This window comes from Fistularia commersonii, chromosome 16 (assembly GCF_037954325.1).
Source record: "Fistularia commersonii isolate RoL2024-O1a breed Wild chromosome 16, RoL_Fcom_v1.0, whole genome shotgun sequence".
Lineage (NCBI taxonomy): Eukaryota > Metazoa > Chordata > Actinopteri > Syngnathiformes > Fistulariidae > Fistularia > Fistularia commersonii.
In genome coordinates this window covers 904,528-929,949 of record NC_141299.1, presented here as the reverse complement: position 1 = coordinate 929,949, position 25,422 = coordinate 904,528, and the positions used below count along the sequence as shown (strand labels likewise).

The following is a 25,422-nucleotide window of genomic DNA, read 5'->3' as shown; positions in this document are numbered from 1 at the left end:
GGATGGCTGTGTTGGAAATGTTGGACGTTGAAGTTGGCGGTTTTGAATCTATGTGTAAAAATAATAATAATATTCACATTGGTGATCCCTCCATGCAGACAGAGGGGCTCCATTAAGCATTGAAGAAATGCTTTAGTGAGATGTAGGCTGGAACAAGAAGGGTGGGGAACAATCGGAACCAGGTGGTGCTCAAGGTAGAGCTCCTGCCTAACAGCCAGAAGGTCCCTGCGGGAATCCAACCAGGAGTCTCCATGTTCTCCTGTGTCTACGTGGGGTTCCTCAGAAAGTCCAAACACATGCATGAGGTTCATTTGAGATTTTGAATGTCTCCCAACGAGGGGGAGAGATGGTGAAGATCTGGGTAGAAGGATTGTGAAGTTGGAGCTGCAAGGGAGTAGGTCTAGAGGAGGACCAGTGAGGTTGGTTTATGGATGGTCCAAACACATGTAGGAGGATCAGACATGAATAAATGAGTGAACATCTCAGTGAGATACCTGTATGTGAATGAGAGGGTGAATGGTTGCATGTTTCTAGATGTGTCCCAGTGGTCTGCTGGTCCAGGGTGAACCTCACCTCTGGCCCTATACATGGAGACCCGGACTGCAGTACAAGATTATGAATGAATGAGTGAATGGATGAATGAATGAATGCGCTACAGCAAATAATCGCTCAGAATTGTAAATTCCAGTCAGCAATGTGTGCCCGCCGTGACCAATTTGGCTTGATGTCCCAGGTTACACCCTGATGCACCCATCCCTGACTCGACCCTACCTGATGACCGAGCCCCCGCTGCACACCGACATCATCCACTACGAGAACATCCCTGGGTTCCACGCTGTGCGGCAGAACATCCTCGGGTGAGAACTCGTCAGAGATCTACCGCCCCGGTGAAAGTCCGTCCCTAACGAACGCTGTGTTTTCCTTCCAGCCTCCCACTGGGCAGCCAGGTTATCTCCGTGCCCGTCAACTCGTCCCTGTCCTGGCACACCAACAGACTCCGGGACAACAGCAAAGATGCCTACAACGTCAGCTACGCCTGGAAACTGGTAGGCTAGAGACACAAACCTCCTGCTTCTGCATTTAGAATTAATCCCGCGGCTTGTTTTCGAGGTGAAAATGTCCAGGCTTTCATGTGCCTCATATCTGGAAATGACTTTGTCTTGAAAAGGGGGGCGGGATTGTCAAAGATAAGGTTACTTCCTGGGATATGTCCGAAATGCAATCTCCTGACTGCTTTATCTTCAACCGTCTGGTAAATGCATGAACAGCAGCGAGATAGGAACTCCCGGCGCAGAGCCAGGATTCATTTCCCTTCCATCTCCTCCAGACCCTGTCTTTGTTTTCACCGGCACCACCCCGCCGACTCAGGATACGAGCTTCATCCCCTGTGTCTCCAGCCACCTTTATTTAGCTAAAGCAGTAAAAACTTTGTGACATTTGGGATTTCGTCACACATCCCACTTAATTCACCTTCCATTCGATATTTTATTTCTAATTTATTTTTGTATTTAATTTTTTACAATTATTTATTGAATTTATTTTGTGGGTTGATTTTTTTTTTTGTATTTCATTTTCTGTTTCTTTTATTTAATTTTCAGTTTAGCTTTTTGCTACTCATACGCAGTAATGAGGGTTTTCCCCTTTGTGACATTTTGGGTTTCTGGCAGTAGCAAGAGCATCACACTTAATTCAAATGCTTCACTTTGTTTCATTATTTTATTTTTACATATTTTTTAATTTGTGTATTTTTTAATGCACTTTTCAATTTATTTTGTATTTTATTCAATTCATTTCATTTTCAATTAAGCTTTTTTTCATGTTACATTCCCGTGACTTCCACAGCTGTTTTTTTCCAAATAACCACCAATCCCCCAGACACCAAACAGATCTGTCCATATAAGGAAATATTTGTTGCCACAGCCAAATAAAGGTTCTTAATTGTCCCGATGCGACGCATAATGAAATTTAGACGAGTAGTTTTGGGCTTTGGAAGGCAAATTTTTTAAAAAGTGGGACAACACTCAGAAAACAAACAACATTCGGCAAAAAAATGCCATAAATAGGTGAAAGTATAAATAGGCATAAACAAAAGCAGCACGAAGAAGTCTTAAATCTTTGGTGAATACCAGGAACGCTAACGGCTACATGCTAACTGCTGACATGAAACAGTCATAGCTTGAATAGCAACGGTGGACGGCTTGCGGGACGCTGCTGTAGTCAAGCCCAGGGACTCAGCAGAAGATGTGTGGGTAATATCATGTACTGATGAAGGGATGTGCATGCAGCTAGGATAGGAAGAATGAGCGAAGGAGAGAAGTGCATGATAAGATACGCCTCAGGACCAGGAGAGACTGAAAAATCCGGTGTTGGGATCTCAAAGGAGGCCACACACTTCCTGGTTCATCATGTCCATCTCCCCTCTTTGTCTCCGGGCAGGTCCAGGACACGTCCTTCATCCTCTGCATCGTGTATGTGCAGCCGGAGATCCCTGTGAAGCAGCTGAAGAACCTGAACACCGCGCCGAGCTCCAAGCTCCTCTACCATCGCTTGGACCTGCTGGGTCAGCCGAGCTCCTGCTTGCACTTCAAGCAGCTGGCCACCGTGGGTACGTGGGAAAGCTGGAGCCCCCCCTTCACAACTCTCCGTCCACCATCTTAACTCTTCTCCTGCGGTCTCCTCAGAGTCGCCCACCGTAATGCTAGCAGCCGGCAGCTTCTCGTCTCCGTACGAACATCTCAGCCAGTCGGAAACCAAGCGCATGGTGGAGCACTACACCGCCTACCTGAGTGACAACACCAGGCTCATTGCCAACCCGGGACTCAAGGTACATCCTTGGACGTCTTCCCCTCCAGAACTACCTCCCCTCTCCTGATTTGTGAACTTCAAAGTTCTGCATCTTTAAGAAAAGGGACGAACCCCCATGTGGTCTTGGCAGCCTGAGTGCATTCCTGTCTGGGGGGCAGGGAGGGGGTTTGAACTCCGGGCCACTCAGTTCCACTGCCAATTCTCAGGCGAGTCTTGAAGCACCTCCCACCAATGGCGGTGCGTTTCAGGTCTGGTTGCATTTGCATGGAGGTGAAGACCTCTACCATCTATGGGATTACTTTCTTTGAAAGATGGCCGTCTTCATTAAAAACAAGCGGTATGCTTAGGAAAGGCAAGGTAAGAGGTGAAAGAGAATCAAGTTCCTCACACAACTGGCTCCACCCTTCATCCATCCATCCTCAAGGATTCAAGACTTTTATTGTCATTCCACAGAGCGCAACGAAATTTAGAGCAGTGGAATCAAAAACAAGCTTAAAAAGCAGGACACAGCACAACAATACAAGGACAGGGTTCAAGATTTGACCGAAAAAATATAAGACCAAAAACATAAAATAACATCTAGAAGAATAAATACATAAATATGTTAAAAGAAAAAAGTGAAGGAAAAAAGGGTTTATTGTACTGTACTGTATGTGAGGTATGTGAGGGGTAAAAACTCTTTTTCAAGCTGTTTGTTTTTGCCCTGCTTGTCCTAAACCACCTCTTTGAGGGCAACAGTTAGTGTAGGTGGTGGCCGGGGTTGGATGGATCTCTGAGGCAACGTGTCTTATACATGTCTTCAAGTGACGGGACCGGATGACCCATCATTTTTTGGGAGTGTTTAAGGTCCTTTCTGCAGCTGGTGAACCACAGTAAGATTTGGCAGCTCAGGAAGGACTCCAAAATGCAGCAATTTAAGGATGTTAGCAGCTTCTTGGAAAGGTTGTTACCCCTAAGTATCCTCAGGAAATGTAGGATCCTATCGCTACAAGAACGTGAGCTTTGAAGGAAAACACAAGGGAGTATGTCAGCAATGAAGAGCTTAGCATTAGCAAAGGGTACAACTCTTCCCAGCTTCAGACCTCCGTTCAGAACATTGTCTCTCACCTTGTCGAGACCACCACTTTGGGTGACAAAGCGGACTATAGATGTATGGATTGGGTTGTCCGCTCCCGGGCAGAGTGAAGACAGGAAGTACCATAAATTCCGGACTGTAAGCTGCTACTTTTTTCACATGCTTAAACAACGATGTGGCTAATTTATGGATTTTTGGGGGATAACGAGCTTCATGCTGCCAAAACATTTAGCCTCGCCACATCAAACCGATGAAATTGTTGTGAAATTCTGAGGTTGTTCAATTCCAACATCGAGGATGACAATTTTAACGGTTTAAATGTGAAGGAGGAAGATGAAGTTAGCATTGAGCTAGCTGGTGCGGCTTATGTACAGGTGCGCTCAATCATTCAGGAATTACGGTATTCGAATCACTTACATTGAAGGCAGAGGCAGGAGAAGTTTGGGCCCTTGAATGAGTGGAGGAGGTGGAAGGAAAGGGGTTGGGAGCTGTGAATGTTGGTGAAACGAAGTCCTCAAGCTCTTGGAGGCAAGCTGCCCGGATACTTAACTTGGCGGTGCATTTCAGGTCCGGTAGAACTCCCGGGGATCGGTCCAGGCTGAGTCATCCATGCGTTTCCATTTTTCAGAAAATTCTTGTCGAGATCTTCTTGTCTTGGCAACTGGGCTTGAGTTTCTTCACTTGAAGCCGTTTCGTCCTTCATCCCTGAGGCTTCTTCAGTTCTCATCCTCGTCTTCAAGTGAAGAAAATCAAGTCCAGTCGCCAAGCGACTGAAAATCTGAAAATCTGGACAAGAATTCACCATGACCTGGATGACTGAGAGCCTCCACAGACATTTTAGCAGAAAACATGCGCGGGCTATGCTCTGTGCATCGTCTGCTGAAGGAAGCGTCTTCAGAAGGAACAGATCTGTGGATTCTCTTGTAGTTGCATGTGCAGTGAAGTTCTAAGATGTTCACAGATCAAACCCTCCCTCCACAGTCCTCCGTCAGGAACGAGGTTATGGCGACCAGTCATGTCACGGATGAGTGGATGACACTAATGGAAATGAGTAGCCTCAACAGCTACATTGTGCGGCGTTACATAGCAACACCCAGCGGGGTACTCCGGATTTACCCCGGATCATTGATGGACAAAGCCTTCGACCCGACCCGGAGACAATGGTGAGGTTCACCATGGATGGAGGGAGGCGGGAGGAGGATGTGTGTGTGTGAGAGAGTGTGTCTGTGTAACCAGGGTGAAGGAAAGTTGGGAGGGGTTAAAGGAAAGCGAGTGGGCTCACCCCTTCAGACGATTTACTCTTTCTATTAGAGGTCTTTGAAGGCATCGTCGCAGAAGATACCAGACGCTTGTGGCCTTCAGCACCCGAATATTACATTTAATCCACAGGAAATAATCCCATAATCAGACAGAATCATTCTTATAAGTAAACAACATAGTGCGCCACAGGAGTACTAAGCATGTGTGTGTGTGTGTTTGTGTCGGACGGCCAAGCGTATTGCGACAGCCTGGAATAACCCCGCCTCTGACTGCAGGTATCAGCACGCCGTGGCCAACCCCGGCCTGATCACTTTCACGGGGCCGTACCTGGATGTGGGCGGGGCTGGATATGTCGTAACCGTGAGCCACACCATCCACGCCTCCAGGTATGCAGCTGTGTGTGTGTGTGTGTGTGTGTGTGTGTGTGTGTGTGTGTGTGTTGTTGTTGCACTGCATCACTCACCCTTGTTCTTTGTAATTCGTGAAGCAGCATCTCATGATGCTTCCCTTTTGACTGGAGTCCTCCAGGGAGATCAGTGGGATTCTGCGCTAAATCCCTGCTAATATCAGGGATTCAATGGTATAATCGCTTCCTACTACCTGTTGGCAGATGATAGTTGAGGTTCCTCCGCAGAACCAGCAAATCTCCTATTCCGCGTGAAGGGTTTCTAGAGGTTTGTTCAAGGAAGACAGACAGGGATGGGCTGTGGTCTGACAGACATTAGCGTTTTATTAGCTTGAGCCTTGCCAGGGCTATATGATATGTAAATGACAGGATGAATTCTTATATGTTTGTCTGACATGTGAATGACAGGGTGAATCTTTGATTGTCTATTGGCTGGGTGAATAGTTGTACGTCTCCATTGGACTTGTGAATGAGAGGGTGAATGGTTGAACATCTCAAAATTATGTGTGAATGACAGGATGAATGGTTGTTTTTTGACATGTGAATGACAGGGTGAGTGCTTATATGTTTGTATGACATGTGAATGACAGGGTGAATTATAGTTTGTCACATGTCCAATAGAGGCAATTGGACATGTGAATGACAGGGTGAATGCTTGAACATCTCCAAACTATGTCTTATCAAAATCTTCTTGTCTTGACAACTGGACTAGAAGAAGAGAGGGCGTATCGTTGAACATCTCAGTACAATGTGTAAATGACAGGGTGAACGCTAGTTTGTCGTATGTCCAATCAAGACTATTGGAATACGTGGAACACGTGGAATACGTGGACTTGAGGAGGTTGCAGGGGTCCTCCTGGAGTTCTGTGGCTGTAGATGTTGTGCGTCCTGACTGACCCTCACTTCCCGCCCCCTCTCCAGCTCGCTGACAGCCCCCGGATACGCCGTGGCCGTGATGGGGATTGACTTCACCCTCCGCTACTTCTACAAGGTCCTGCTGGACCTTCTCCCCGTCTGCAATCAGGACAAGGGCAACAAGCTCAGGTGGGCCGGTCGGACCTTCTCCAAGGATTCTGGACTTCCAGGGCTTTCAGAAGCGTCACAGAATACACTCCAAATACACTCTGAGTGCACTCTGAGTACACTGAGTATACTTTGAATACACTCTACCAAGACTCTGAATAGACACTGAGAACACTCTGAGTACTCTATGAGTACACTCCGAATGCACTGTGAGTACACTGAACATACCCTGAGTACTATGTGAACACCCTGAATATACTCAGTACACTAAACATCCTTTGCCGACACACACAGTACTCTGAGAATACATGGAGTGCACTCTTGAGTACAACTCTGAGTGCACTGTGAGTACAGTCAGTACATTGAGTACACTCGGAATATACTGAGTACACAGAGTACACTGTCAGTACACTGAGCCCACTGTGAGTGCACTGAGTATACTGAACACACTCTGAATACTATGAGTACACCCCGAATACACTGAGTACACTCTGAGCACACCGAGTACACTGAGCATACATCTAAGTACATGTTGTACTGTCTAACCCTGAGTACACTGTGAGTACACTGTCAGTACACCGATTGCACTCTGAATACACTGAGTACTGTGAGTACACTGTGAGTTCACAGAATACACTTTCAGGACATTGAGTCCACTGTGAGTACACTGAACATACTCTGAGTACACTATGAGTACACCCTGAAGACACTGAGTACACTGTCAGTACAAACCGAGTACACTGCAATTATACTGAGTACACTGAGTAGTGTGAGTCCTCGCTGGATACGATCCTCAGAAGCCTCTGGAAGCTCTGTGGAGGAGATAAGCTGATTATCACGGTCCTCCTGCTGGAGACGTGGCGTTGCCGCCGTTTGTGTCCCGCATACTTTCTTCTGGGTTTGTGGCTCCTTTATGTTTTTCCTCCCCCTTCATCTGGTTCTTCCTCGCTCCTCCTCTTCCTCCCTCCTCCTTTCACACTCTCCATTGCTGCTCGGAGGCCTTATGAAACAGGATTAACCCGCAGAGGCCGCCGAGCCGAGGGGGAATGTTTACGGAGGGGAGGGGAGGTGGACCTCGGATATACCAGGGCGGGGAAAAGGGGTCCTGGGAAGCTCCTGAGCTCCAGGCGGGTGAAGATGCAGCTCATGTGAGCTGGAGAACTGTTCTGGGGTCCGGGGAGGGTCTAGCAGAAAAATCTGTCTCCTGTTGCACAAAGATTACAACTGTTACTTTAGGTGTGTGTGTGTGTGTGTTGCAGGTGCTTCATCATGGAGGACAGGGGTTACCTGGTGGCTCACCCAACCCTCATCGACCCCAAAGGTCACGCCCCTGCAGAGCAGCAGCACATCACGCACAAGGTAAAGCGTCCACAGATCCTCGCGTGGCAGCTCAATGTGAAAACTTCCTTCACACACACACACACACACACACACACACACACACACACACACACACACTCCAGTAACGACAGCCCTGTTAAAGGCTGCTCTGACTGTGTGAAGTAACAACATTATGGCAGGAAGTGTCGTTCTCAGGAGCGCCGCAGTGACACATGCCGACCGTGCACTGTAATTGCTGTGTGTGTGTGGGGCATGATCCACGCACGTCATGCAACGCGGTGTGTGTTTTCTTTATGTCCTCACACTGTTCTGATTAAGCTGTGTGTTAAATTCTTTGCCATGCAAACGGGGCCGAGGGGCGGGGTCTACTGAGGAGGATGGGAAGGTTGAGATCTTCCAGGGTAGAAGATAAATAGAATCCAGGAACCCTTGGAGCCGAGGTCAAGGTCAACATCAGGGTTTCATGTCTTAGCAGTTGAAGCTTTCAAGAAATAGACGGAGACTGTTTCTGCAATGCCGGTTTATTTAGAAATAATGTCCGTACAATTGCGATTTCCTCAGTTTTCTCCTCGTCTCTGCAGGAGCCGCTGGTGGCCAACGACATCCTGAATCATCCTAACTTCGTGAAGAAGAACCTGTGCAACAGCTTCAGTGACCGCACAGTGCAGCGCTTCTACAAGTTCAATACCAGCATTCTGGTGAGTGGATCTGGATGGAATGTGAAAGGAAGATCACAATCCTGAAGAACGGCCTCCACGTAGTTTTTTCAAGCTGTAGCTCATAGCCCAACAGTGCTATCTTGTGGCCATTGGCAGTGGTGCAGCTCCCGGCACACGTTATTGTAGATGAGAAGATGAACTATTAATCCCCATAAGGGAAATTATTTTGCCACAGAATTGTAACAGTTATACTATTAATAAATATGAATATGAATATAACGCAATTAGAAAATGGCAAATGACATCCACAACCACAACAGCAAGGATAAGAATTGACAACAGAATGGAGGGAAAAAAAAAACAGTAAGGGTGAAAAATAGTCAACCAAAACTCAACGACAACTTAAACAAAGTGACAGTAGCAATGACAAAAATTAAATAAATCATCAGAAATAAGCGGGATGCGAATGGGGAAAGATACATTTATCTCTTAAAATGGGACCGCATTTATTTATTTTTTTGCCAAGACGGTCGTATTAGTGCTGTGCTTCTGATTTACTCCTGACAAATATCAACATATCTGTCAAGATCTAATGCCTCTCCATTTCTCAGGGCGATCTGACCAACCTCGTCCATGGAAGCCACTGTTCCAAGTACCGTCTGACCCGCATTCCCGGCACCAACGCTTTCGCGGGGATCGTCAACGAGACGTGCGATTCCCTGGCGTTCTGCGCCTGCAGCACCGTGGATCGGCTGTGCCTCAACTGCCACCGGTAGGTGCCTCGCCTACGGGCTGCACGGCCGCCGTTCACCATTCGGTGCTTTTTTTCTGACTTTTCTGATCCCCGTTTATGTCTTCTTTGTGCAGGATGGAGCAGAACGAGTGCGAATGCCCCTGCGAGTGCCCTCTGGAAGTCAACGAGTGCACCGGCAACCTCACCAACGCAGAAAACAGGTCAGTGGAAGGCCACGCTACAAATTAGCCATGCTAACAATATCATCACGAACGGATGACGCACGTTCAGGGAGCGGCCATGTTGCCCCTTTGCTTAAACCTGCTAGAGTTTAGTTCAGATCCAAGCGCAGTAGCTCGTAGATTGTTCCAACATTCCCCGGATTCCTCTCATTATTCACGTCTGTGGGCGTCCGCTAGCTCCAACCTCCGTCTCTTTCCTCAGCCGTCTCCCTCCCCGCCTTGCCATCCATCACTCGGTGTCACACATCTCTTACAGCGCATCAGCGCTCCAGATGCCACTTTCGGCTGTCATTTCAGGATGACATGCAATTATCGTCTCCCCCTGTTAGTCCTTTGTGTGTAGTGACAGCGTCATTTGTCTTCGCCCGGCTGTTTTTTGCATAAATTTGCAACAAGAGGCCTCCATTCCTTATCCATGTTGTCTGATTTTATGGGGGTTGGATTATGACCGCTGGTGACGGTGTCATGCAGGAACCCCAGTTGTGAGGTTCACCAGGAGCCCATCAGCCTCAACGTGATCGATCCCGGTTTGCACGACACACTGCCGCAGTGCATCAACACACGGTGCAGCCAGAGACACACCAGCAGGTAGGCCTCACGACAACGCCTGGATCTTGACACGACATGTGCAAAAACAAACTTTATTGATAAGAATTCCACATCTAATGGTCTCCACTTCACGCCTTGCCTTGCTAAGCCACGCCTTGCTAACCAGACCTTCATGAGCAAAGTGCCTTGCTAAAGGGCTTTTCAGGTCAAAGATGAATAGAGCTGCCAGCGTTGTGATTGAATTCAGTGTCCAACCAGGATGTTGGTTTTCTATTTTTTACATTTCCATCACATTATTCAGGGTTTCTGCAGGTCTTTAAAAAGACGAAATCGTGTAAAAACTGATGGCTGAATGAAGATAAGATAAACTTTATTGATATCCCATAGGGGAAAGTCCTCCGTCACAGCAACAGTTATGATGTCAAAAAAAAGGGAAATAAATGTGAATATATATATGAGTATAAATAGAAAGGCAGAAGACAGGAGATAGAAAGACAAAAAAATAAATCCATGAATACATAGTAATAAACAGACAACAATAATAACAATAACAACATAAGAGATGACAACATCGAGGAACAGTGAGGGTGAAAAATAGAACTAAACAATATAAACAGTGGTAAATAGCAAATACAAAAATAAAATAATAATAAAATAATAAATAAAATAATATTCCATGTCTAGAGGCATGTGAATACACTTAATAGTAAAACACATTGATATTCACAATTTATTTCGATTAGGCTTTGTAAACATTCTTTTTCCAAAAAGAGCTTTTGCATTTTTTATTTTAGTAAATTCCAAAACCCGACAAAAAAGGCATTTGCAGCCATCGTAGGTTACAAACTGAACACACTGCTTCATGGTTCAGCTTTCACGCCCTCGCTACTTTTTGCATTCTTTTTTTGTAATTCGGTTCTCACGATTTAGTGGTTTTTAGCGTTTCTTTTTTTTTTTTGAAGTATTTGAATTTTTTTTTCCTGATGAAATAGCAATATTATTGGCTAAGATGAAAGAAACAGTCAAAAAAATAGTAAAATTAAACTAAAATTAATTTTTAAAAAGCGAGGGTCCACTGTACACACGCTATCATTCAACCTGCATGTGTTTGGACTGTGGGAGGGACCTGGAGGGACCCCACCAAGACTTGGAGAACATGCAGACTCCACACAGGATCCCATCAGCGCCTTGCATGGCAGCTCTGCAGCTTGTGACTCTCCCCCTGTGGTCTTTCAGTGACTGTTTTGGGGTGTTGGACTGCGAGTGGTGCATGGTGGACAGTGACGGGAAGACCCACCTGGACAAGCCCTACTGCGCCCTGCAGAAGGAGTGCTTCGGGGGCATCGTGGGGGCCAAGAGCCCCTACGTGGACAGCATGGGACTCCTGGGTGAGTGCACACCACCAGTCACACTTTCTGGCTGTTTGTGATGTAAGATTTTGTGATGGAATATCCGTCGCAAAGTGAGGGCTCATTTATGGTCACGCTTCTGCTCATGTAGTTACACATTGCCTCCACTAGATGGCAGTGCAGAGCCCATTTCTGCAAAGATGGCGCTGTCAGAGGAGCTGCTGATTGTGTACCATATTTTGCAGCTCATAATGTTCATATCAATGCTCATACATAAGGCAAACCATGTTTTAAGAATGATAAAACATATGTTATATAAATCAGTTCAGCCGAAATTTTTCATCTTGTTTGTTCCCTGAGAAACTGTTTGGTCTTCTTCACTTGGCCCAGTTCATGGGCTTGCCACCTCCACTTCCAAAACCATTGATTTATTCATGTTGAATTATTTCGCGGCAGCTCTATTCCCATCATCTACTGCGTGACTCATAGCTTTGAGTTTGAATCTGTTTCATAGGCATTTGTCTTAACAGGTGCCATTTTTTGAGGGTCCTCATAAGATAAGATGAATAAATGAATGATCCCCATGGGGGAAATTCCTTTGTCACAACAGCATATCAGTTATTGTTTTGATAAATATGAATATAAATATTAAAAGAAAGAGAAGATAGCAAAAGACATCCACAAATAAATAGGCAACAGAGAGAACAACAACATCAAGGATAGGAATGGACATCAGAATGGAGAAAAGAAAACAGAAAGGGTGAAAAACAACAAGGATGGGATGAACAAGAGCAATGACAAAAGTAAACAATAATGGGATAATTCATACACACAAATGTACAGTAACATTATGTTTGAAGCACAGTACGTACCGCTATTAGAAAGAGGGGCGGAGGTAAGCGTTTTACGTACTGTTCTCTGATTGGTTTATCGTTGCCAGTGATAGCGGACACCTGAAGTTAGTGTGAGGTTGGAACAACATTGTATTCCAACACTAAATAATTAGTTACGTTGTCTGACGTTGCAACCCATATTAAACCAAGGATCAACTTTAAACGTGGGAACGGTCCGACAACCGATCAAGCGGAGCGGCTTGGTCGCTTACCAAAGATGCGCTACGAGCACAACAAGAATTCGTACATAAGGCGGGTTAAAAGGACAATTATTGAGAAGATGTAAAGATTTTAAGTGTGCCTCATATTACTAAAAATACGGTACGTTTTAACAAACTGGCTGTGCAAACCGGCGCCATCTTCTTCTCTTCTCTGCCAGTTGCACTTGACAAACACCGCCCCCTCCCAGACGCCCAGTGGCACTGCACCGTTAGCTGCAGCTCGCTTGCTTACACCAGGGGTTGGCAACCTGCGGCTCCCTGTGGCTTTTGAAAATAATCAAGCATTTAATTAAAATGAATTTATTTTAGTTCATTCATTTTTAAAATGTAATTTTAAATGTGAAGATTATGGTCATCTTGTAACATCTAAATAAAATGTGTTCAAATATTTTTTGTCGCTCTTAATAAATGACTGTATGCAACGGTAAAAGGGTGACAGCAAAGAGGATGGTAATTTTGGTTTGCTGCCAGTGGATAATTTAAGCTTGTTTTTTCCATAAATACAAGTAGGACTTCTATAGACATTGAGTATTTTTCTTAAATGTAACCTTCAACCGAATGTCTTTTTTTTCGAAGTTCTAAATGTTTTGTTGCACGCAGGAATGTCATTTCGTTTTCTCTGCAGTTGTTCATTGCAACATATTTTGTTTACACATTCAAAGCATTTTTAGTCACATCCACAGTGTAGAAATGTGTTTCCCTGAACAGTGAAATTCCTACTTTGCTGTTTGCAGTGCATTTGCATACATAGCATAAAGAGAAAAAAAAAATACTGCTCAAAAAAATAAAGGGAACACTTGAACAATACAACGTAACTCCAAGTAAATCACATTTGTGTGAAATCAAACTGTCCACTCACGAAGCAACATTTGTTTTGACTTGTTTTAAGGACATTTCATCGAAGTCAGATCAGCCTGGAGTTTGTTTTTACACTTTAATTTGGAGTTTGAACCTCCATGGGTTCATACATCTGCTTTCCATTGATCATTTTTGTGTGATTTTGTTGTCAACACATTCAGCTTTGTAAATAATAAAGTATTTAATAACAATATTTCATTAATTCATATGAGTGAGCAGTGAATATAACATTACATGCTGTGTTAATTCATTTTAAATTAAAAATTGAATTTAAAGATGAAATCAAAAATTTTCAATGTTGTTTAGCTCCTGGTGTTTTCTTTTCTGTGTGGAAACTGGTCCAATCGCCACCTCGGAAGAAGAAACCAAAAGAGATGAATATATACTGTAGACTAAATAACAATCTGTAAAGGCGCTAGTTTCCTGTGCGGACGCAGAAACACTTCACGGAACTCTTGGACCCAACTTATAATATATATATTTTTTCCGTTTCTCCCGCAGACGAAGAGGTGACGTCTCTGAACATGATCAAGAGCGCCCCCGTGGGGCCGGTCGCCGGGGGCATCATGGGATGCATCATGGTGCTTGTGCTGGCCGTTTATGCCTACAGACACCAGATCCACCGCCGCTCACACCAGCACATGTCCCCGCTGGCAGCACAGGGTAAAATGATAAAATAACTATCTCCGTCTCACATAGAAAAGATATAACCCTTGTGAAAGGGGTTGTAAGTTATACACATGCAGCGATAAAATGGAAAACGTGCTCTCCTCCACCTTTTGGCCACTTTCTGCGTGAACGTGGAAGGTATGCTCTCTCTGCACATCTGTGGCACCGCTGTGAAATGTGAATTTACAGCGGCAAAAAAACGTGGAAAAACCGCATTCCATTAAATGTGGATTTTTCAGCCTTTTAAAACAGATGGAAAAGAACAGTGGAGGTTTGGATACAACGGTTGTCGGGCCGCGGTTGACCCGCTGGAGAATCCCGCTATTAGTAAAAACATCAGGTCAGCTCGGGTCAGTCGTGCTGTGTCGGATTAATTTATGTAGCAAAGGAAATATGAACGTGTTATTAAATTACCCCCTGCTATTCTCACGGTAAATGTCCTACAATGATCCATCCCAGGTAAATAACGAATGTAAATGGGAAAACATCTAATATGACAGAAAAATATAGGATTTAAAAATATATAAAATTCTGAATTATAATCAAATTAAGTAAGTGATTAATTAATCGTGTTTAGATATATTACACAAGGGAAAAGAAGCTAAATGTTTCTGAATTTTAGCACCGACGTGCGGTAGAGTGTTGACTGGCGGCACTCTGCTAGCTGGTTTTAGCAACCCTGCTATCCTCAGCAGCAAAGGTTAATACAAAGCTAACATTAGTGACCTGCTTTCTTGTACAAAGCTAATATTACCGACCTGTGCTTTCATACTGAGCTAACGTAAGAGACCTGTGTTTTTGTACAAAGCTAATATTACCAAACAGCGTGCTTGTACAAAGTTAGCATTCGCGACCTTTGTGCTCTCACAAAGCGAACGTTACCGGCCCTCATGCTCTTACAAAGCTAATATTCCAAACTGCATGATCTTGGCTAACATTAGCGACCTACATGCTTGTACAATGCTGCCATTACTGACCTACATGCTAACTCCAACATCTCGCATCAGGGTGCGCGTTTCTTGTGTTTAAGTTTCCATTCAGTCAGTTAAGTACATTGAAATCAAGGTGTTAAAGTCCGGGCTTTCACAACGACATCACCATGGCTGTCCGGTCTTCGTTGTTCAGTTAGCAGGGTTTGACTAATCCTGGCCTCCTCTATCTCCTCCCCTGTCCAGAAATGTCAGTCAGGATGTCCAACCTGGACAACGAACGGGACGAACGGGACGAAGACAGCCACGAGGACCGAGGAATCAGTGAGTGTCATCCGTAGAAGTGTTGGTTGGTTGGATAACAGGACGCTCATACCGATCCTTGTCTTCGCCCAAATTCCAGTTAGCAACACTCGCTTCATTGCCGCGGTGATCGAGAGGCACACCCACACTCCGGAGCGGAGGAGGCGCTACTGGGGACGATCCGGGACGGAGAGCGACCACGGTAAGACGTTCAAGGAGGTGGGGGTTTCCATCGGCATCTTCTCCAGCGGAGATCAAATAGCATTGGGCCCGCTTCAAAGCGGGGCAGAAATAGATCCCATAAAGTTGCACCTTCATGGCGAGCCAGGACCGCAAGGTCAAATCTGAAGCTAATGGTTCCCCCGTCCATTGCCTCGGCTTGGGCCTTCTTCTGCACAAGCTTCCAACGCCTACGTGCAGCATTGCTCACCGTGCACGTCAGATAGCTTGTGCTACCTGTTGCGGCAGCGTGAGCAGTGATTTATGGGAGTGGGCCGAAGATACCTTTGCTGTGAAACGTGAACTCCTAAGCATGATGGATTTTCACTCTAGCTTTTTTCCCCCAGGCCCGGAAATCTTTAGAAAATGAAAATGGGAAATAAATGTTACAGCCATCGCAGCGGTTAGCTCCTCCACCTGCACGGCGAGAAAGTCCCTGGTTGGACTCTCACAGGAGGCCTCCCTATGTGGAGTCTGCACAGGGTTCCTCTGGGTTTTCCACATTCCTCCCACAGTCCAAACACATGCAGGAGGTTCATTGGAGAGGGTGAATGTCGTATGTCTCTAAATGACCTGTGTAGGAGAACAAGTCCATCAGAGGGACGGCACAGGTTAGATGTTGGAGATGAGACTGAGATGGTTTGGACGTAGACAGATGAGGGGTACTAGAGTGCTGAAGTTTGAGTTGCAAGGCAGGGCGTTTATGGATGGATGGAGGGAAAGCGGACAGGAAGTAAGTTATAGAGGGTTAGATGGAGAGAGATGGCCGTGGTGACTCTATATAAATATATGTATATGTACATATCAATGGGGATAATGTACTGTCTTGGTACAACGTCCTGACCCACTAATCACTTCTGTCAGCGGCAGAAGGCTTGTCCTCCCACCGCCCCAGTTACCGGTGTATCCGGCTGCCATATTGGCCGCCGTCTCCGTGTCCTCGGGCTGAGCGTATGTGCACAACGTGCGGGGACATGATCATAAATATGCATGTTTCTTTCTATTTCTATGGAAAGGCTGAAACCATACGGAGGGGATTTGCCTGCTGCGCTGGTTTTGTCTTTGAGAAGCATACGATGCTCGTGGAATCCGTTGTGCTGGCGCTGGTTCGCTGATGTCTCTACAATTGATGTCGCTCTGACACAATGGCGCGCCTTTGGATTGGACGCGTCTTGATAGATTCAATTTATGGCACAAAAAGATACGTGAGAGGGTCGCAGGACATGTATGCCAGGTTTGAGATGATAGTGAGGTGTGAAAGAGGAGTGCAACATGGAGGCGGAGTGCGTCAGGGATGTGCTCTGAGCCCCTTCCTGTCTGGCTGTGCTGATGGACAGACTGACAAATGGGGACAGACAGGAATCTCCATGGGTCATGATGTTTGCAGATGACATTGTGATGTGGAGTGAGAGCAGGGAGCTGGTGGAAGAACATCTAGAGAAGTATAATCTGGGGAGGAAATGGATGAAGGTTAGCCACAGCAAGACAGAATAAATGCTTGTGAATGAAAGGAACTCTAGTGGAATTCTGAGGCTAGAGGGAATGGAGCCGAAGAAGGTGGAAGGGTTTAACTGACCGTCCAGATCAATGGAGGGGGTGGAGAAGACAGTGGTGAGAGCAGCTATGTTGTCTGGTTTGGAGACACCGAGGAGGACACAGGAGGCAGAACTGGAGGCTGCAGAGATGAAGATGTGGGGGTTCCTCTTTGGGAGTGAGGAGGATGGAGAAGAACGGGACTGACTCCATCAAAAGTAACAGCATGTTTTAGATGTTCTGGAGATAAAATCTTGTTTGAACATGGATAGAGGAGGAACGGGGGAGATCTGGGAAGAAGGATGCCGAGGTTGAATGAGATCTGGAGGAAGACCAGAGAGGAGGTTTATGGATGGAGAGGACAGGAAGTTGGTGTGAGATAAGAGGACGAGATGGAGGCAGAAGGTTAGTTGTGGAGACCCCTGAAGGGGGGCAGCCCAATGGAGGAGAAGTTTGTGTTATGAAAGTTGGACCGTTCCATATCTTGAGGATGTCTGGTCCCTCGGACCACCATCCCTGAAGGTCAGCGCTCGGGGTAACTGAAGCATCTTCTCATCCCTCCAGGCTACAGCACCATGAGCCCACAGGAGGACAGCGAGAACCCGCCCGGCAACAACGATCCGCTCTCTGCAGGCGTGGATGTAGGCAACCACGACGATGACCTGGACCTGGACACGCCCCCACAGACAGCGGCACTGCTCAGCCACAAGTTCCACCCGTACCGACACACACACACGCACCACCACCCGCTGCACACACACCACCTGCAGGCCGCCGTCACCGTGCACAGCGTGGATGCCGAGTGCTGATCTTCACCCACGAATCCCACCTAGAACTCCTTCTTCTCCAAAACTTTTTTCTTTTTAAGGCCGTCAGTGCTTCATCTGACACTCAGAGGCAGAGGAGGCGGAGCTCCACGGCTGCTGGAGCTCAGCTAGTTTCCATTAGCTCCTGGTTCATCTGGACATCTTCATCTCATCTCATAACTCCCGGCAGTCGCTGGCGAGCGTCCCCTCCAAACGGGATGGACGCAAGAACCACCAACCACTTTTGGAAGCAGATCGAACATCTGGAGCCTCGTGATTGGACTCCATCTTTGAGGAAGGAGGCTGGAACCGTAAGCCCTCTTCATGGAACGTTCTTTTCATGCATGGGTGGAATCCAAACCTTCTCCCTGCCGCCCGATGCTGGAAACCTCCTGGCCTCCACCCACCTGGCGGTGGTCGGACGTCCGAACTTCACAAACGGAGGATTACTCTGGATCCACATAAACACTATAAAGAGGAAAATATTATTTTTCTACTATTTATTTGAAAGATAACGGGGCGGAAAACAGCTGCAGCTCACGGAGGGAACTTCACTCCCGAACCCCCCGCATCAAAAGTTCTCACCAGGAAATCACGTTTATTTGATTTTTATCTTTTTAATCTGAACTTCATTCTTGGTCAGACTTCCCAGGGTTCTGTGTCGAGTCGAGACACTCGGTCGGGACCCGCGTGCTAGTTAGCTTCGGGCAACTCCCTGACCTTTCAATGTCTCCACATCATCACGGAAATGAAGGAACGGTGTTGTGGTGCCATCCGTCGGAGGGTTCGGCATCTTTGGGTTTCTAAGGACACCAAGCGACACGCTAGCTGGTCCCAAGTAGCGAGGTAGCTAAGGGTGTCCATGGCCCAGTCTGCTACTCTGCAGGAAACAGATAACTAGTCTTGTAACGCGCCTTCCTCACGCGGCGCAGAGTTGTGTTTGCTTTGCTGATTCGCCGAAAGTCTGACAGACAGCCGAGGATCTTCTGAGGCCCCCCCAGGGAATCCGGCGACGAATACCGGCCTGGTTCTCCAGCTGCCGGAGCGGAAGAACCAGGACACAACCCCCTCCCTCCCTCCCTCCCGCGGATTTTTGCGGAAAAGAAATGTGTCCGTTGATGGCTGGGACGGAGAATCCTTCTCGTCGGAGGATTGAGAAGGAGCGATGCTGCTGTTGTTTACAGAGGTGACACCCGTCTGTCGGCTCCTCTGCAGTTAACCACTCAGAAAGTCTTTTTCTACGTGTGTGTGTGTGTGTGTGTGTGTGTGTGTGTGTGTGTGTGTGCGTGCGTGTGCGTGCGTGTGCGTGTGCGTGTGTGTGTGTGTGAAGAAAGAATGCCTCCTCCACCCGAAGCATTTTCATACAATGCCTTTGCTGTCGTCCTAGATCGTGTTATAGGGACATAGGTGATAATCACAAAATGAGAAATCCACTTTTTTTTTTATTGGAATGAAGTCACATGATCTTCATCCGTCGCGAAGTGTAAATACCCGATCACAGGTCCCACTTCCTGCGCCGGCGAGACGTGACCTGGCGTCGGGGTGGGTTCCCAACCCTCTGTTCACGGTGTCACTATATCGTTGACGCCTTGGATGTGTTTTGTTTTACATAGTTTTATTTCGCTTTAGGTCCATATTGGATGGAAGTCAGTACTTTGGAGATTTAAAAAAATGTTTTTTTTTTAATGTTTGAGATTCATAGTTTTTAAAAGATTTATTGTGTTTTCTCTGAAATGAAAGCACATCTCTCCATGAACTAATGGTAGATCTCGATACTTTTTCACTAAATAATGACCAAAAAAGGTAGTGGATGCAAGTGACGTCGCTTCAAACCGGCGAGACGTTTAACCTCGAGTTCTAATCCTAAAAAAACAACCCTGTTTGATCCCCGAAAAGTCAAACAGATGTTAAAATCAAGGACGTTCACCAGAGCTCTGTTTGGCGAGTAACTTTTTAGACATTATGACTGCAACTCCCGACGAGCTGAGGATGCAGACGCGGTAAAACGCTACGCTCAGCATTTATCGGACGCCATTCCACATGAAAGGATGATTGAATGTCCTCCCGTTATGCTCGATCTTATCATCAATGACGTATCCATGGCAACACATCAGGCACGATATCTTATCAATTCAACAATTGATTTCGTCACCTGTTTTTGTATTCCTGGAGAGCTTTTAAACAGTATTTACCAGCTGATATAAACAAGTATATGTGTGTGTGCGTGCATGTGTGTGTGGGTGCGTGTGTGTGTGAAAACGCTCCGAGATGCATTAAATAATGTACTGAAGGATGTACATCACCCCCCTCATGTATCATATAACGTTATCAGATTGAGATTTATTGCAATGTGAATGTGATAAAGTTCATTTTACACTAAAATACTTGCTTCTCTTTTCATTTGTGCACGGTTGCTCATCAAATGTGTGCCGCCGAGGAATTCTTCTGGTAATGAAAGGCGACCGGGGTCTGATGGGAGCTGACAGGTTGTGCTCAGTTTCAGGTGGTGCTCTGTCAGTTTTCTGACAAGCGACTTAACGTCCCTGGTCAGTCGTGTCCTGGAAATTCCCCGGTTCCTTGCAAATCTGGCTCCTCTTTATGGTACTGGATGCAAACGTATGACTTCTCCTCTGGGCTCCACCCAACCCTCTCCTTTCCAACCATAAACCCCCTCTCTGGTCCTCCTCTAGACCTCCTCCCTTGCAGCTCCAACTTCAACATCCTTCTACCCACATCTTCACCATCCCTGTCCAAACCTTCTTCTTCATTCATTATCTCCACCGCTTATCCTGCAATCAGGGTGTATGCTGGAGCTTTTCCCAGCTGTCATTGGACACGAGGCAGGTTTCACCCCTGTAGATGCATCTTGGACAACCTATGAACCTCCTGCATGTGTCACTGAGTGAGGAACCCTGAGGACATGGGGACTCCACACAGCAAGAATCCAACCAGGGACCTTCTGGCTGTGAGGTGGAGGTGCCAACACCCACCGTACCACCATGATGCTCTTTCCATTTGTGAAGTTCTCAGTTTTAGCTGTACTTGGTGGATGGAGGGTGAGTGGTTGCACATGTTCTGTGCAAACCACGTGCAGATGGACATGTGATACAACAGATTGCTTGAGTTTGGAGGGTATGTATAGATACTGCAGAGTTTGTCGTTCTGCGTCTATTGAAGTCCGGCAAGATGTTTTACCTTTACTCAATATCCGCAAGGAAGTGTCTCAGTTATTTATTTATTCTCTTGTAGACATTTATCGATCTGGGAAAAATGCAGGCGACATCATGCGATGTTGAACATGTCACATTTAAAATGTAAAAACGGAAGGACGCACCTGGAAGTACCCTTTGGAAAGGAGAAGCTGACAAAACCGAATAGATAATTTGAAGGTGGTTATTTCTGGATGCAACTTAAGTATAAAAGCAATGCATGGCGTGTGACGACGCCTTCAGCCGTCGGATCAGGCCAAAGCGATTTAACTCCGTTTCCTGAGTTTTACACGGATTCTCCTTCACGCCGCCGTCGCACTTGAATCAAGAATTTGAAATATCACCTGAAGATTTAAACTCTTCACGGTGATCCACCTCCACCTGGTCAATCTGTACCACAAACTTTTCTGTCTCTCAATCGACAAAAGTGTGGACGGTGTCTTCTTGAGAGTCAAAATCAGGTGAGTAATTTTGAAGCCACTGTGATGCAGCAGACATTTGTTCGGATGTTTTTTTTTTTCCCACTGTCGTATGCATCCGTGTCGTCTGCGTATATGGACATTTGTCCACCTGTTTCTGAAGCCCACAGATTTTATCAGCTCTTGGGCATCTATTCATACCCCCTCCACATGGCCCTGTCTCTTTTTTTCCCCTCTCGCTGTCACTATTTCCACTGCTCCTCTCTCTCCCAAGCTGTCTCCCGCTTCCTGCCAGGCAAACGCTGAGCTCTGCGTCCAAGAAGCCTCGGGTCATTCCAGTCAGCCTCCGCTCTGCCAAGCTGTACAGCAGACATGCAGCAGCAGCATATTTTTTTTCTTGCATCTCGAGGTCCTGGTTTTCCCCGAACCCATGGCGGCGGCGTGTTCATGGAGCAACTTTGACGGACAGCGCTTGCTATTCCATGGTGCGGGTTATGCCAGAAATATGCGGCTCGCGTTGGCATCTGCTGACAGCACAACTCAGAGATCCCCGACACGCACGGATCTTGCCTGACCGTGATGTTTCCTAAATGTGTGTGTGACGTGTTTTTATAGGGAAAACTATAATTGCGGCTTTTATTCATTTTTTTTTTCAGCGGTTTTGATCCATGGGCTTCATGTTTTTGCGAAATGCTTATTTGTCCTGAGACTCAGACAGAGGCCACCATCAAACTATTTAAAGAGTGTTGCTTGCAGCAGTTAACGCCTCCTCCTCCTCACAGCCAGAAGGTCCCAGGTTGGATTCTCAAAGGGAGGCCTTCCTGTGAGTCTGCGTGGGGTTCCTCCCACAGTCCAAACACATGCAGCAGGTTCATGGACACACTAAATTGCCAAGATGTAAATGAGTGTGTGTTTTTTTTTCCTTTATATAATGTGTAAATGACAGGGTGATGCAGATGTTTTATATCTCCAAATGTGTCCATCTGATGAATGAACCCCAATTAACCGGCTCGAGCACCGCTGAGTGCATACGGTGTTGGCTTTTTAATTATTATGTAAACATAAAGACATTTTCATAGAATGTGACGGCTGTAGGTATGCATGAAAGAAAATTAAGATAGTTTTATACAAAAATTTGCTAAAAAAATTAAGATCAGTGATGTGCAACAGCTGTGATGGCTGTTGAGGCACTGACTTCGTCACAAGCAGATTTACAGAATCAAAAGAATCATGAGTGCCCCTTCCGTGAGGCAGGAGAACTGCGTGCCTCACTTTGATTAGATTAGATTCAACCTTATTGTCATTATACATGTAAGGATGCAGAGTAATGAAATTCAGTTGGCATCTAATCAGAAGTGCAAAAAGCTGAAGATATACAGAATATGCTGCATTTACAGATAAATGCAGTATTTACAGAATACATGCACTTTTTTATGAATTTATTTTTTTTACAGCTAATGCAAATCGAGATTGATAAGATATGAGCAGAATATGTGCGGCAAATGCAAGTAAGGTGGATAATCGTTATGTACAGGTTCGTACAAATAGGTTGTGATTAGTATCATTAACAGATGGCAATATACAGATGGAACTATAAATATACAAATGTGTTATAGAACTCTACAGAAGGGATAATATAGAGATGTTATATGAACAACTATACAGAATTTTACAGAACATACAAGTATAAATAGTGTAACAAGATGAGCAGCTGCCAGAATATGTCACTTAGTAATTAGTAATAGTGTTACTTAGAGAATATGTTACTTGCACCTGTTTTATGATTGCTCAAAACAAGAAACTAGTACCATGGATACAGTTGTTGACAAAAAACACTGTACATTGGAAAACAGTTCATAGAGAAAAAGTGTTAAGATATCTTAATAGCGACATACAGAGTAGTCAGCCAGTAGTCAGCCATCATCGTGCAATCTACACTGAGGCTCGACAGTCAGAAGTGCGGCCTCACTGCACATCTCACAGTTTTTGAACAGTAAATGTGAAAATCCAGCCAAATTCAATAAAAAAATCTAAAACTGGTTACGTTAAATGAAGAATGCATTGATTGGCAATAAATGTAACCATTCACTTCTTCTTTTCATTCGAAATTTTCCTCTTTGCAAGATTGGCAAGTGAGGCACAACTTCTCATGCCTCCCCTGACTGCACCTCACATAATATATACACTGTGCACACACTGAGCAATGAAAATAGTCAAAGACAGCTTTTATTGTCAATTTCTCTGTATGTACTGGGCATACAGAGGGATGGAGAAGATGTTTCTCACTATCCTATGGTGACATAAAATTAACAAAATAATAATAGAGTGCAAATCAGCAGTAAAGTGCACTGTGACATTAAACAGTAAAAATTAAACTATGAGGTATAATACAAATATAGATAATGAGTGAGTGAATGAATGACTTAAACAAAAAGAGATACTCCATTACCGCCCACGCCATGTTTTTAATTTCTCTCTCCCCTCTGTCTCCTCCGCTCGCCTCTCACTGGGCTCGAAACATTTGTTTCTACTCATTCCATGGAGGTGCGATGGCTGAATACAAATTAATCTCCATATTTGTAGTCCACGGCTCGGGGGAAAGGTGGTGGCTGGGGGTCAAGGGGCCCGTCAATATTAACTTTTTCATTACTTAGCTGCTGATAAGTCCAGTAATTAGGGCGAAAGTGGGACAGGAAACCCCCTTTGTGTTGGGGTCAGCTGTTTTTTAGTAGGTCACCTGTCCCCCCCGAGCCCACTAGATGCCATCAGGGAGGAAAACAGGAAGTCCTGGCAAAGCGTTGCGCTTCTGATGTGTGAATTTCCAAACATCTCATAAGACAGGGGTGGCAAACGTATGGCCTGCGGGCTGATACCGGACCGCCAGCGATTCCAGTGCGGCCAGTGGAATTAATCTACAATTTGGAAAAAAATTAATAAAAATCCAGAAGTTTTTAAAATAAAATTGCAGTTCCAGATTGTCTGCTAGGGGTGCACTGTTTTAGCCAGTGTTAGGAATATGGCACAACACCATGTGACTCAGAACTTACAGCACATGGCAGCCGTGCAGCTCCTAGGTTTGTAAATAGCATTTTACTTGTTAGAAATGTACCTGCTTTTCTGTTGGACCCGACATCCTCATCAACAAGATATCGTCAAAAAAGAGAGAGGTTGACATCGAGTGTAGGCTTTTCCAAGAAAAATGGACAACTTCTTGTTTTTCATTGAGGTTAATAAGGAACATGTATGCTTGGTGTGGAAGCAGCAAGGTTCAGTGCCACTATGAGACTCAGCATGGCGAAAAATATGAGAATTTGCATGTAGAACTGAGAAGACAGAACTGAGGCATAGTGTTGTTGAAACTGCACTTACTTTTCTTCATGACTCTCAGGTTGTTTGTCATGTATTTTTTAAGGGAACAGTTCATAGAATATCAAGATTTGTTATCGTTTATCTGTTCTCCTTCACACTAAATCAAAGGAAAAATTTGGACTTCCTGTTACTTCTCGGTAATTACGGTATGATTTTATATATGTGGCCCCTGGACCAAAATGAGTTTGACACCCCTGTCATAAGAGGAGGTCTGGGATGTATACAGGATGCACGTGCTGTATATTCACCATTAACTCACCCACACATTTTGCCATTAAGCCCCCTCCCCCTCTCCATCCTTACGCCCACCGAGCTTGTCCCAGGTGCCTGCTCTGCCCACTCAGCCTCTTTGCCCACCCACGCCCTCACACTCTCAGTCCCAGTGAGCAGCGGCTAAGGTTTTTTATTTATTTTTTTCCTCCTGTTTTTCTACTTCGCCTCTCCACTCCCACCCACTCCGGAGCGCCGTGAATCACCGGGCAAACGCTGGCAGGGCTCTTGGATTTGAAATCGAGAGGGACTAACATCTCCATTTCCCTCGGTTTGAGAGGC

At 45.6% G+C, this 25,422-nt stretch overlaps 1 protein-coding gene across 1 annotated transcript in view; it reads left to right on the top strand.

The window, feature by feature from the left end:
* Positions 1–20,255, top strand: part of cachd1 (cache domain containing 1) — a 101,085-nt gene extending 80,830 nt beyond the window's left edge. The window contains exons 11-27 of the mRNA XM_086161776.1: positions 734–857; positions 929–1,046; positions 2,437–2,605; positions 2,682–2,824; positions 4,862–5,043; positions 5,416–5,526; positions 6,468–6,590; positions 7,829–7,928; positions 8,492–8,608; positions 9,181–9,341; positions 9,437–9,523; positions 10,016–10,132; positions 11,330–11,481; positions 13,916–14,077; positions 15,259–15,336; positions 15,416–15,517; positions 17,632–20,255. Coding sequence (XP_086017902.1) covers positions 734–857; positions 929–1,046; positions 2,437–2,605; positions 2,682–2,824; positions 4,862–5,043; positions 5,416–5,526; positions 6,468–6,590; positions 7,829–7,928; positions 8,492–8,608; positions 9,181–9,341; positions 9,437–9,523; positions 10,016–10,132; positions 11,330–11,481; positions 13,916–14,077; positions 15,259–15,336; positions 15,416–15,517; positions 17,632–17,876 — 2,291 coding nt within the window. The 3' untranslated portion in view covers positions 17,877–20,255. The remainder of the gene's footprint in view (positions 1–733; positions 858–928; positions 1,047–2,436; positions 2,606–2,681; positions 2,825–4,861; positions 5,044–5,415; positions 5,527–6,467; positions 6,591–7,828; positions 7,929–8,491; positions 8,609–9,180; positions 9,342–9,436; positions 9,524–10,015; positions 10,133–11,329; positions 11,482–13,915; positions 14,078–15,258; positions 15,337–15,415; positions 15,518–17,631) is intronic.
* Positions 20,256–25,422: the final 5,167 nt, after the last annotated feature.